This window comes from Choloepus didactylus, chromosome 5 (assembly GCF_015220235.1).
Source record: "Choloepus didactylus isolate mChoDid1 chromosome 5, mChoDid1.pri, whole genome shotgun sequence".
NCBI classification, from domain to species: Eukaryota; Metazoa; Chordata; class Mammalia; order Pilosa; family Megalonychidae; genus Choloepus; species Choloepus didactylus.
Genome location: NC_051311.1, coordinates 159,607,787 through 159,620,459, shown reverse-complemented (window position 1 = coordinate 159,620,459; position 12,673 = coordinate 159,607,787). Strand labels below are relative to the sequence as shown.

The following is a 12,673-nucleotide window of genomic DNA, read 5'->3' as shown; positions in this document are numbered from 1 at the left end:
ATACAGCACAAAGATCTGAAGAATAGTGCTTGGTCAGATCCATAATGAAGGATTTTCTATTCAGAACAGAATGGAGTCAGTGGACCCATAAAATATTGAAACTCCTTAAGTATTTGAGAAGGCTTCTACCATAAAACCACTCAAATGGCAAAACTATATAAATCAAATACCAAAGAATATAAGGGAGAGACCCTCCCTAAGGGAAAAAAATACCCAAGTGTGCCTCATATGCATTTTCTCTGTTGAGGAAAACACACAAAGTCTCCAAGTGGAGACATATATGTAGTTTTACTTCTTTTCTTTTGTGGGGAAAAATTAATTATTGCTCAAAAATTCATTCTCAATCCTTACTTCTTGCATAGAGTCTGCCACTATGGAGTTTCTTTATGAAACTCTGGAGGGAAATCCAGGAATGGATTTATCATCAAATTGTGCATTGAGTTGATCCCAGAGCTCTGAAATAAAGAAGTAAACCAGAGCTAACCAAGTAATGGAGTTCTCTACACTTACCTAATCCAAGTAATGTGTCCCATCAGAAACCAAAGTGCAAGAGCTTATTTATCTGAATGGACATTATCAGTTTTAAATGGATGCTTATGTCTCATATCAAATATGCCCTACTCTTCTCTCAGATACTGGTTCATCCATAGATGTATGGGTTGAGGATATGTCTCTACCAGGAAACCAGCCATTCCTCAAGGCCAAAGGCTCTTCAACTCATTGTCTCACTGTAAAACAATCCCTTCACAGGTGGTTACAGGTGGGGACAGTAAAATTACAGAGAATATATGCATTCAATTATTTGTTCAATGCCATATTATAGAATACTTACTATGTAGCAGGTACTCGCTAGGGCCGGAGAGCAAAACACAGGAGACATATAGCGATGCTGCTTTCATGGTGTCTGGGTCCAGTGTTGTTGGATGGACAGTGAGACTGAATATATGGGGAACATGAGGCAATATAGAAGCCAAGAGGAAGGGACTTTTTACAGGCTAGAGAACTTAGCAAAGATTCAAGACATGCATGGCTGAAATTTGCAGACCATCTACCACTCTAGATTAGATTTAAGTTTTGCATGATATCAGGCCACCAGAGAGTTATATTTATTTACTTGTGTGTATGCTCAGCAACATTTCTTTATATTTTAACACTAGGAAGTAAAAACAAAACAAAGCTTGGTGCATAATACTGAAGACTAAGTAATTCAGTGGATAAGCAAATCATCATCATCATCATCATAAAATAAAAATAGAAAGTAAAAATGAGCAAAGTGAAAAGTCTCCCTTTCCCCCACCCCCTCCTTTATCCCAAAGTTGATTATAATGTAATTTTCCATTCATTCCTTCCTTAAAAAGAAATAAAAATGATGTGGTATATAAAGCTGTATTTATAATTTTGGTGTAAGTATGTACCTATCCCTCTTCCTTTCTCCCACACCTTTTTATTGACAATGAGATATCACACTATACATATTTTTTTCTGAACCTTTCTTTCATATCTTAAAACATGTATTTTGTGTGTATATCCATATCATCACATACAAATTACTTGGTCGTACATCCACTATTTAATGGTATGGGTACAATCTAATTTTATAACCAGTTTTCACTCTTTTATTCACATCTAAAAACTGTTACTTTAATGTTAAAAATAAAATGATGGACAAAGAAATACCAGGCAAATGAAAATTTAGAAATAACAGGAATAACAATATTTAAAAAGCAGATTTCAAGGAAAAAAATCATTGTAACAAAAGAGTATAATCCTCAATGAAAATATAAAAGCTATGAATATATACGTACAACAAATGGCATAGCAGCAGCATAGTTTTTGGTGTATAATTCTTTTTTATTTAAATTCAGTTTTGTTGAGATATATTCACATACCCTACAGTCATCCACAGTGTACAATCAGTTGTTCACAGTACCATTGTATAGTTGTGCATTCATCACCAAAATTAATTTTTGAACATTTTCATTACTCCAAAAAATAAATAAATAGATAAATAATAAAAAAAATAGAAAAAGAATAAAAATAACAAGTAGAGATAACCCAAAACATCCCATCCTCAACCCCCCCCATTATTCATTTAGTTTTTGTCCCCATTTTTCTACTCATCCATCCACACACTGGATAAAGGGAGTGTGAGCCACAAGGTTTTCACACCATGTAAGCTATATAGTTACACAACTGTGTTCAAGAATCAAGGCTACTGGGTTGCAGTTTAACAGTTTCAGGTATTTCCTTCTAGCTATTCCACTACATAACCAGTTTTCTCCTGAAAAGCATTTTAGTTAATCCCAGAATTTTGTTTGCACATACTTTTGGAGTATACCCATCAGTTAACTCCTACATGTAAAATTTTTGGGTGATGTATAAATTGTTGTCTTAGTTTCCTAGGGTTGCCATAAAAAAAAATACTACAAACTGGATGGCTTAAGACAAAAGGAATTTATTGTCCCACAGTTCTGGAGTCCAGAAATCCAAAATCAAGGCATCAGCAGTGCCACACTCCCTCTGAAGTCTGTAGAGAAGAATCTATTTCATGCTCTTTTCTGGCTTATGGCTGTAGCTTGACAGCAAGCTGTGGGGGTCTCTGTGTCGGTGGTCAGGTGGCGGTCTCTCCTCTGTCTGTCTCTAGGTCCAATTCTCGCCTTCTAATAGGGACACCCGGCATATCGGTTAGGGCCCACCCTAAGCAAATTTGGCCTCATCTTAACAAATAACTCCTTCAGAGACCCTATTTCCAAAAAATTCACAACCGCAGGACCAGGAGTGAGGATATGCACATTTCTTTTTTCTATTGTCCAATAGAATGTGTGTAATATGTTTTATAACAACAAAAAAAAGAAAGGTTGATCTAAAATCCTGGAAAATGATAGTGTTTTTAGAATGAGAGATCTTCTGAAGCTCAGAGTAAAATGGATTTCAGGAAAATTCCACCACCTCTAGCTTTGAAAACAGAAAAGAAGTATGAAGATGGAGCCCCAATTTAAAGAGAGACCATAAATAGTTCCCCAGTAATGGAAGAAAGTTCTCACATCTAAAGAGAAACTTCTAGAACCTCTATTTGTCAGCTATAGAAATTGAGTGGGAAATGTAAGAAAACTGTGCAATTCTAGCTGTGCACTAGCTGGTTTTATATTTATATTTAACATATATCTTATACTGAAATCTTTCATTAATGATTTTAAGCATCATCCTATAATCAATTTCAATAATAAATATTAAATATTTATTAAATAAATGAAATAAATGTAGAACCAGAGAAAGCTATCAGCATTAAGGAAAATATGCACAACATAGAGGACTAAGACAAGTGACATGGAGAAATACTTCTCTGCAGGTTACTGTCAAATTTCATCACACACTGGAGAAGCATGGACTTCACAATAAAACTAGTGTTGTTTTTGCTGGATGGCAAAGAGATGGCCAAGTATACAGACTATGGCTCAATTCACACCTGAAGACTGCTTTGAAAATGAACAGTAAAGTCCTGTATTAGGGGCTCTGTTCTCAGAAGATCTCAAGGAGGCAGGCAGAAGATGCCTTGTTTGGGGACAGGCTGTTACCTGTAGATGCTTTGTTCAAGGGTTTACCCCATTCCATCACCATGAGCCAATTTTTGGGGAAAACAGAGTCCCCGACCCTTTATTTCACTTAGAATTGAACAATAGGCTTAATTCTTAGTTCATTGTCTCCATGAACATGGCCTTCTTTCCTTCTGTTGGGTAGATTTGGGTTATCAGACACCTTTATAGATAATGTGCTGCTCCAAGGGGCCAGCGTCCCTTTTTTTTTTTTTTTTTTTTTTTTTTTACGTTGGACTTAAAATTTAGTTTATTTTATCCTATAGCATCAGGACTTAATTCCATTCTACCTTCAACTTGACAATGGAACTGGAACTTTACATGACACTTATGGTTCTCAGAATTGGAAGTCAAAGTAAGATATAACAACTAGTACTCAGACTCATTCTATCAGGAGTAGTAGAATTCTTAGGATTAAGGTAAAAAGGAGTAGGAGCCAAGCATGATTGCAAAATGAACTGCATTATGAACCACTTTACAAAGTGGTGTATTAAAATGGATAGAGGAACATAGAATTTATTATGTACCTTAGGGGATGTTCCTATGATGAAGTCAATAAAAAACATTCCATGTGAAAATAAGATTCTAAAAGTGCTTTTGAAAGATATCACCATTAGTGAATCTCTGGGAGAAGACAAAAAGATGGGTTTTGAATTGTATAGCTGACAACTTCTCAGGTTCTACTATTAGTCTAAGAGTCTTGTAGCTTCATGACTAAACTATTTTCTGGATTAAATATTTTCATTCTTAAATTAAATATTACATTCTTAAGCTCAGAGAACCATTTAAACAAAAATTATTTTGGTTTAGCCCCACAAAAAATCTTTGGAAAATATTTATAAGATCTTATGAAAGAAAATCCACCCTAACAAACATTGGATTTTGAAACCTGAACTCAGTGCATAATATGCACTGCTTTTAAGGCGCGCTTCCACTTAGCATTGCATTATTTTCACTCTATATTTGTCAGTGGGCCAGGAAGCATCTTCTTTGATAAGACCTGCCCGATTATAAGAGGCTGCATAATATACCAGAAAGACTTAAAAGTTTTAGTGAAGCAAGAGTTTAATGACAAAGCAAAACTTAATTGCCAATTTCTGACTGTTTGTTCTGCAGTTTTCAGAAAACATTATTTTCCTAGCTCTTGTGTTTTTGTATAGGGATAGAAAAGGGCTGGCAGCTATAGACCAAGAGGTAGGCTGTCGCAGTTTGAACTGAAGTATCTGGAATCTCGCTGACTTGTGTGTCATCAAAGCTATACCAGGCCTGCGTAACTGAGTTCTTGCAGAAAGCAGTGTAGTGGCCACCATCCAGATCACCAAAGTGGTTCACCACTGCACAGAGGTTGTATTTAGGATGTTTCCGGAAAATTGGACAAATACAAGGAGTAAGGTCCAAGTTGGTGAGCGGATAATGAATATCTGTTCTCAGTTTCCTTTTCATTGTACCTTGAATGTCAAACCTTTTTAAGTGAAAAATTACTATTTTTGGTGCTTTGGAAATACTGGCCCTCACAGCTGTTTCTTGCTTGGTTTCGCAAAAGGAGCAATGAATTTGGTTATTCCAGGTCAATGTGTCTTGTTGAAAAAAACATTGGAGACAGTCCTGAAGAGAGCATTCACATCCTGATGGAATGAGGAGGGAGAGAACAGTGAAGACTTCATTCTTATAGGTGCAGTTTTCACACTTCAAACATATGATCTCATGATTGAGCTGTCTTTCAAATAGCCGGATGATGATGGACGACTCATTGGTGATCACTTTCCTGCAGCATCTTTGAGTAGACCTTTTCTCGTGCGATCTTCTTTGGTGGTACTTTTCCAGAGCTTCGTGAAGTTCATAGGACATAAATCAAGAATTCCTGAGCATCTTGTGTCTTTTTCATAAATGCTGGGTAGAGGTTGCCAAGAGCTGACCGAAATATTTCTGGTGAGACACGGTCTGAGTCTCCAAACCACACGTCTGTCATCACGTAGGCAAAAGCAGTGGCAACCTCACCACAATCCCTTGGAAGAAGGAAGGGGCATGTTTCTGGCTGATGTAATGAAAAGAAAGCACCTAAAAACTTGAGCATGGGCTATCAGATAAAAAATGGAGTTTCTTTCATTTCTTGGTTGACCTTCCCGCTTTACTCAGCCTATATATGTCGGTTGGGTAGCTGCACCCCTTCTGATTTTGTTTAGCCCTTACCAGGACTCAAGATGATTCCTCCCTAACCTCACCTTAGGGGCTCGGGGTAGGGGCTGGGCTTCAGGGTACATGAATGGTCTTACTTTTGAAGAGCAGTAATGTATTTTCCAGAGAGAAAATATTCCACCAGCGGTGAGATGCTGCAGAGACACTGCAAGATGGCGTTCATGTAGCATGTGTTGCCCAAGTTTCGCAGACCAGTCACACCTTGAAAATGGGGCTGGTTCTCATTAGCCTCATTGCTTGGAATGGTATCATAGTAATCTGTCTATTCTGTGCTGTGTTGGTACCACGTGGAAGAAAAGGAAAGCAATTTGAAGGAACAAAGTAGGTACAAATGGAAAATTAGCCCCTCTCAACCTTAGGAAACAAAGAAGAGTTCTTAATGAGACTTCCCTCAAATACGTTCCCTACCAAGGACAGAAGTATTTGAACTTGGAGTCTAAAATTGCATTACTTGTTCCTGAACTCTGAACAAGTGCCTGCAGCAAAATAAGCCAGAGATAACAGCTTCTTCCTAAAACCAAAGCAAGAAGACAGAAAATATTGGCCTTTCAGCATTGCTGAGCTAAAAATGCAAACTTTCTCACTATTGTTAGGACCAAAGTTATTTCTTTTCTTGCTGGGCAAGTAACTTAATCAGTAGTAGTAGGAATAATAACAAAAGCTAGTAGTTTATAGTGAGCCTGGCACTATATTAAGTGCTTGACTTACACTTTCCCATTTAATCTTTTCAACAACTTTCTGGAGTAGGTACAATTATTATTATTATTATTTTAATCTTCATTTTATTGAGATATATTCACATACCACGTAGTCATACAAAACAAATCGTACATTCGATTGTTCACAGTACCATTGCATAGTTGTACATTCATCACCTAAATCAATCCCTGACACCTTCATTACCACACACACAAAAATAACCAGAATAATAATTAAAGTGAAAAAGAGCAATTGAAGTAAAAAAGAACACTGGGTACCTTTGTCTGTTTGTTTGTTTGTTTCCTTCCCCTATTTTTCTACTCATCCATCCATAAACTAGACAAAGTGGAGTGTGGTCCTTATGGCTTTCCCAATCCCATTGCAGCTTCCCTCTTAACGAGTATCTTTGCAAACCATTTTAGAACAAGTGACAGCTTTTGAAATACTGATGTCTTTCTTGAACAAGCTTAAATAGGCTTTGATACTGTCCATGGTGGTTCCCAATATCTGAAGCTCTTTTACATGTTCAACAAAATATCAATGTAAAATTAAGTTTAATTATTTCCCTATAAAGCTAAATATGTGTGTGTGTGTGTGTGTGTGTGTGTGTGTTTGCTGTTTCTAGTGTTGCTACAAAGACTAGAGATGTAGATACCATCCAACCCCCTTAGAATTACCTCAGACTACAGGAAAGAGTTTTCTTTTATTTTTTCAGTTTTATGAGAGCCTGCCTAATTGCTCTATCCAAATTGGTCAGACCTTTTTATACTCCACTATCGGTGCCTTCCAGCTTATCCTGATTGTCTCCAATATTTGTCATATTTTTGAGCTTTTTTACTTTTTACAGTGAATGTGAAATGGAATCCCACTGTGGCTTTTATTTGCATTTTCTCAATGCTACTGAAGCTTAGCATATTTTGATGTATTTCTTAACCGTTTTTTTTCTTTTCCCTGAATTTCTTGTTTTGCCTATATATTTTTTTCTTTAGGATTCTGTAGGGGTTCTTTGCAAATTCTTTACAAATTCTGGATACTATCACTTCATTGGTAATTTGCAGTGAAATAGCTCACGCTCAAGATTTGATTTGTTTTTTAAACAATTTGCCTTATTTTTGAAAAACAGAGGTTTTGATTTTAATATAGTCAAGTGTTTCATTTTTTTTCTTTATGATTTTTGCTTTCTGAATATTTTTAGAGATACATTTCCCTACTAGGAAGTCCAAAAATTATCTCTTATGATTTTAAAGTTTTGCTTTTACATTTTCCTCAACTGACTCATCTGTAAAAAGAGGATGAAGATGGTATGATTACAAGAGCACCTATATAAAAGTACAGTTATGACAATTAAATGAATGCTAGTAATATATGTGAAGAGCTTGGGACAATGTCTAAAACATAAGTGTTTATTTTTAAGATAGCAGGTTTTTAATGCTTCTTAATTTTGTCTTAATCAATGTACCTTAGAAATCTACTTTAATTTTTCATTTTCAGATAAACCACGAGTGGCCCTAGCACCATTTATTATATATTCTGTTATTTTCTCTCTGCACTATGATGCCACATCTATGATAAACCGTATCCACTCACATATGCCTTTTTAAAATTCCTGTGTCACTGCAACGCTATTACATAATGTGGGTCTATAATAAATCTTGATATATTTTAAGGAAAATCCCAATGTTTTTTCTCAATTATTAGTTCTTTCTTCTCTATAAATATAGGAAACCACTCCATAAATACCAGAAAAATAACCATTGGGAAATTTGAGTGGAATTAATTAAATTCATAAATTAATTTAGAGAAAATTGTTATCATTTTAAAGCATTTTTCACATTCATTTCACATAAACCATGTATATATTCCTATTCAACTTGCAATTTGAAGTTATTTCTTCAATATTAGTTTGTCATTTTTACCCAATGTTTTTTTCAAAAATCATTTTTATAGTTACTTGTGTCAGTTCTATTGCTATTTGAATGAAAGCTCTCACTATTGCATTTTAACATTTAATATTGTTTTATATGTGTATACCAATCTTATTTTCATGAAACTTGCTGAACTTTTATTTCTAATGGATTTTCTTTATATCTTATTGCATTTTCTATGCATACAATTTTATCATCTTCCAATACAGACCATTCAACCTTGTCTTTTCACTTGTTTATACATTTGCATTTCCTTTTCTTGTTTCATCGTATTGGTTACGTACCTCTTTGGTTGAATGAATTATGAGAATGGCCTTTTTTGTCTGGTTTCTGATGCAAATGGGAACACTTTTGCTCTGCAGGAGCCTGATTCTTGGCTGCCACTCCTGGTTTCTAGTTCCCATGTCTGGCAGGCCCATGGCACAATTCTAGTTCAGAGGTTTCTGTTTCTATGTTCCCCTGTGTCCCTGGCAGTGACATTCTTCCTTTTGGGTTCAGTTATGCTTTTTTAGTTATAATTCCTAAAACAAATTTATCTATTGGAGTGTTTTAAAACATGATATTTTGTACTAATTTTACTGGAAATCCTAATTAAAGTTTTCAAATATAAAGAAGAATAACTTTAAAACCCTTTCTAAAACCCTTTTTAACCCAAATACCAACATGTTGCTATATGAGTATTAGAGCTTTTAAAAACAAAACACACACACACACACACACACACACACACACACAAAAGCACACATATCCCTTGGTAAATCTTCCCCAGTCAGTTTCCTTCTACCATCAAAGTTGATATTCAGGTAGTATGGCCAGATCAGACATTAAAACACTGAAATACGTCCATGAGAGTACATTGTATATAAAATAAAATTACCCAAGTTCTTGCCATCCCCCTCCCCACTCAGTTGGCAGACTGCACCCTGGTCACTTTGATCCTCTATTCTGAACCCCTAAACTAAATGAATTGTGTCTGATCTAGCAGGAGACTCAACCATCTGGCTTCAATGCATGATCAGCATCTATTCCGATTAATTAGTGTCCCTGCTGTAGCAGAGGTTAAATATTTCAAATATCATCCCAGAAATAAATTTTCTGGCAATATTATTTGCCCTTAAAGTTTTTATACTTCTATTGCATGTATATAAACAAAACATATTATGTATATTTAAGTTTTTCATAAACATTAAAAATGCATATATTATTTTGCAATTGCATTTTCAGCAATTTGTCCATATAAAGTGTGTAGATCTATGCTATTTTTCTAAAATAATTCATTTTTATTGAGATATATTCACATATCATGCAGTCATACAAACCATACATTGTTCACAGTACCACCATATAGTTGCGTGTCCACCACCAAAATTAATTTTTGAACATCTCATCACCACACACACAAAAGTAATAGGAATGAAAATTAAAGTGAAAAAGAACAATTAAAGTAAAAAAGAACACTGGGTGGTTTTTTTTTTTTTTTTTTTTTTTGGTCCTGTTTTTCTACTCATCCATCCATACACTGGACAAAGGGGTGTGTGATCCACACGACTTTCCCAATCACATTGTGTTCTAGTTTGCTAATGCTGACAGAATGCAAAACACCAGAAATGGATCGGCTTTTTTAAAGGGGGGTTATTTGGTTACAAAGTTACAGTCTTAAGGCCATAAAGTGTCCCAGGTAAGTCATCAACAATCGGGTACCTTCATTGGAAGATAGCCAATGATGTCCGGAAAACCTCTGTTAGCTGGGAAGGCACGTGGCTGGTGTGTCTGCTCCAAGTTCTGGTTTCAAAATGGCTTTCTCCCAGGACGTTCCTCTCTAGGCTGCAGTTCCTCAAAAATGTCACTCTGAGTTGCACTTGGGATATTTGTCCTCTCTTAGCTTCTCTGGAGCAAGAGTCTGCTTTCAACAGCTGTCTTCAAACTGTCTCTCATCTGCAGCTCCTGTGCTTTCTTCAAAGTGTCCCTCTTAGTTGTAGCTCCTCTTCAAAACATCACTCACAGCTGCACTGAGTTCCTTCTGTTTGTCAGCCCATTTATATGGCTCCACTGATCAAGGCCCACCCTGAATGGGTGGGGCCATGCCTCCATGGATATTATCTCATCAGAGTTATCACCTACAGTTGGGTGGAGCACATTTCCATGCAAACACTCAAAGAATTGCAATCTAATTAACACTAATAGGTCTGCCCACACAAGATTACATCAAACATAATGGTGTTTGGGGTGACATAATACACTCAAACTGGCACACATTGTCACCCCTCACAAGCTACATTTTTATACAATCATTTTTAAGATTCAAGGATTCTGGGTTGTATTTTGATAGTTTCATGTATTTACTTCTAGCTATTTCAGTTCATTAGAACCTAAAAAGGGTTGTCTATATTGTGTGTAAGAGTGCTTACCAGAGTGACCTCATGGCTACTTTTGGAATCTCTCAGCCACTGAAGCTTATTTCATTTCCTTTCACATCTCCCTTTTGGTCAAGAAGATGTTCTCCATCCCACGATGCTGTGTCCAGATTCCTCCCTGGGAGTCATGTTCCATGTTGTCAGGGTTATTGACACCCCTGGGTGTCAGATCCCACGTATAGGGGAGGGCAGTGATTTCACCTGCCAAGTTGGCTTAGCTAGAGAGAGAGGGCCACATCTTAGCAACAATATGCTATTTAACTTCTGTATAAAATTTCAGTGTATTAATTTTCAATGATTCATTTACCCTTTCTTCTGCTCATGAGAATTTAGGTTGTTTCCAGTCTTTTGCTACCACACTCATTAGTGTGAATTTTCCTATATATGATTCCTTGCACACATACACAAGGGTTTCTCTGGGGTCTCTTCTTAGAAGTGAAATTATTGGGATATAGAAAAAGAATGACTTCAAGTTAATCAGAAAACCTAAAATCCCATATTACTCAATTATGGAGTCCAAAATTTAAATTGTGTAAATTTCAGAAAGGAATTATTCTGAGGCTCGTTAAATGATTGGGTCAAGCCTGGACAGCTGGCTTGCTCAAAATTCTAGGGGACTGGCTGCTTGATTTGCATCCATCCCTGATACAGAAGGGGTCTGGCCTCATATTATAGTAATTGCTTTGGCTTTGCTATTGACAGATGCAATTCCAAGTCCTTGAAGCACATCTTCAGTGATCCCACTAATCCCCTGATTATTGATGCATCTTGTTGGTCTGAACCATTGAGACTGAGGTGGGAGAAGACATATATCGAATTTGCCTCCAGTTTCTCCCAAGAAGGTGTCAGCCTCTTGTCCTCACCCCCACTTGACCTCCACTCCACCTTCCCATTTCCCTGTTGCCTGCCACCCTTACCGTCACCCTGAAGATAAGAACCGAAACCTAGCTTTGCTGGAGTTTGTGGGCTGTGCAGAGAAAGAACCCTCTCCTATTGCTGATCCTTACAGTATTTACTGCCACTTCACTACAGGGTGGTTCTGGATACTAAATTACTTTCCAAAATTTTTGCATCAATTTACACTCCCTTCAGAAATGCTGTAGAGCTTATATTTCTCTTCATCCTTGGCAACGCTCAGTTTTATTAGACATGAAGTTTTGCAAATTATGTTAATGTAAAATGGTTTATTTATATATTAATTTGTATTTTACTAACTACTGCAGGAGTTACACATACAGAATTTTTGACCATTGATCTATTCCTCTGAAAAGTGGCTATTCTTAGCCCTGGCCAACTTTCCTGTTAAGTGATTTTTTTTCCTTAATGATTTGTTGATGTTCTTTATATAATTCTGAATAAAAAATATTTTGTTAGATATATGCTTAAAAATATTTTCTGCTAGTCTGAAGCACTACTATTAACTTTGGTTATGCTCTATGTTATCTTACCATTTTAAAACTTAATAGACCACAAAATGATGTTGTTATTGTAAATAGAATCCTTTATTCTATTAAATGTTTTATTTGCTGATGGCTGCTATACAAGAATGCTGTGAATCTTTTAGATATTCATCTCTTGTTTCCTGATACCTTTGTTAAAGTCTTTGGTTAATTCCAAGATTTTCCCCACTTAGTTGTTTTTTCCCTTGGGAAAAAAAAAGGAGTTTGCGTTTTTCCTTTATAAAGTCATTCTGTTTATCTCTTGACTTTGTTTCTTTTTTTTATTTATTTAACCAGAACTTCAAGGGCAACAGTGACTAGTAATAGAGCTGCATTCCTTTCCTGACCCAGTTGCCATTACATACAATGTTTGCCATCAACTGAAGGGCAATTCTTTGTAGACCTAA

The 12,673-nt window shown here is 36.1% G+C and overlaps 1 protein-coding gene across 1 annotated transcript; it reads right to left on the bottom strand.

The window, feature by feature from the left end:
• Positions 1-4,730: 4,730 nt before the first annotated feature.
• Positions 4,731-8,832, bottom strand: LOC119535488 (putative ubiquitin carboxyl-terminal hydrolase 50). The gene is given in 4 exon segments (XM_037837811.1): positions 4,731-5,433; positions 5,435-5,599; positions 5,867-6,051; positions 8,698-8,832. Coding segments are annotated over 4 exon segments (1,188 nt in total).
• Positions 8,833-12,673: the final 3,841 nt, after the last annotated feature.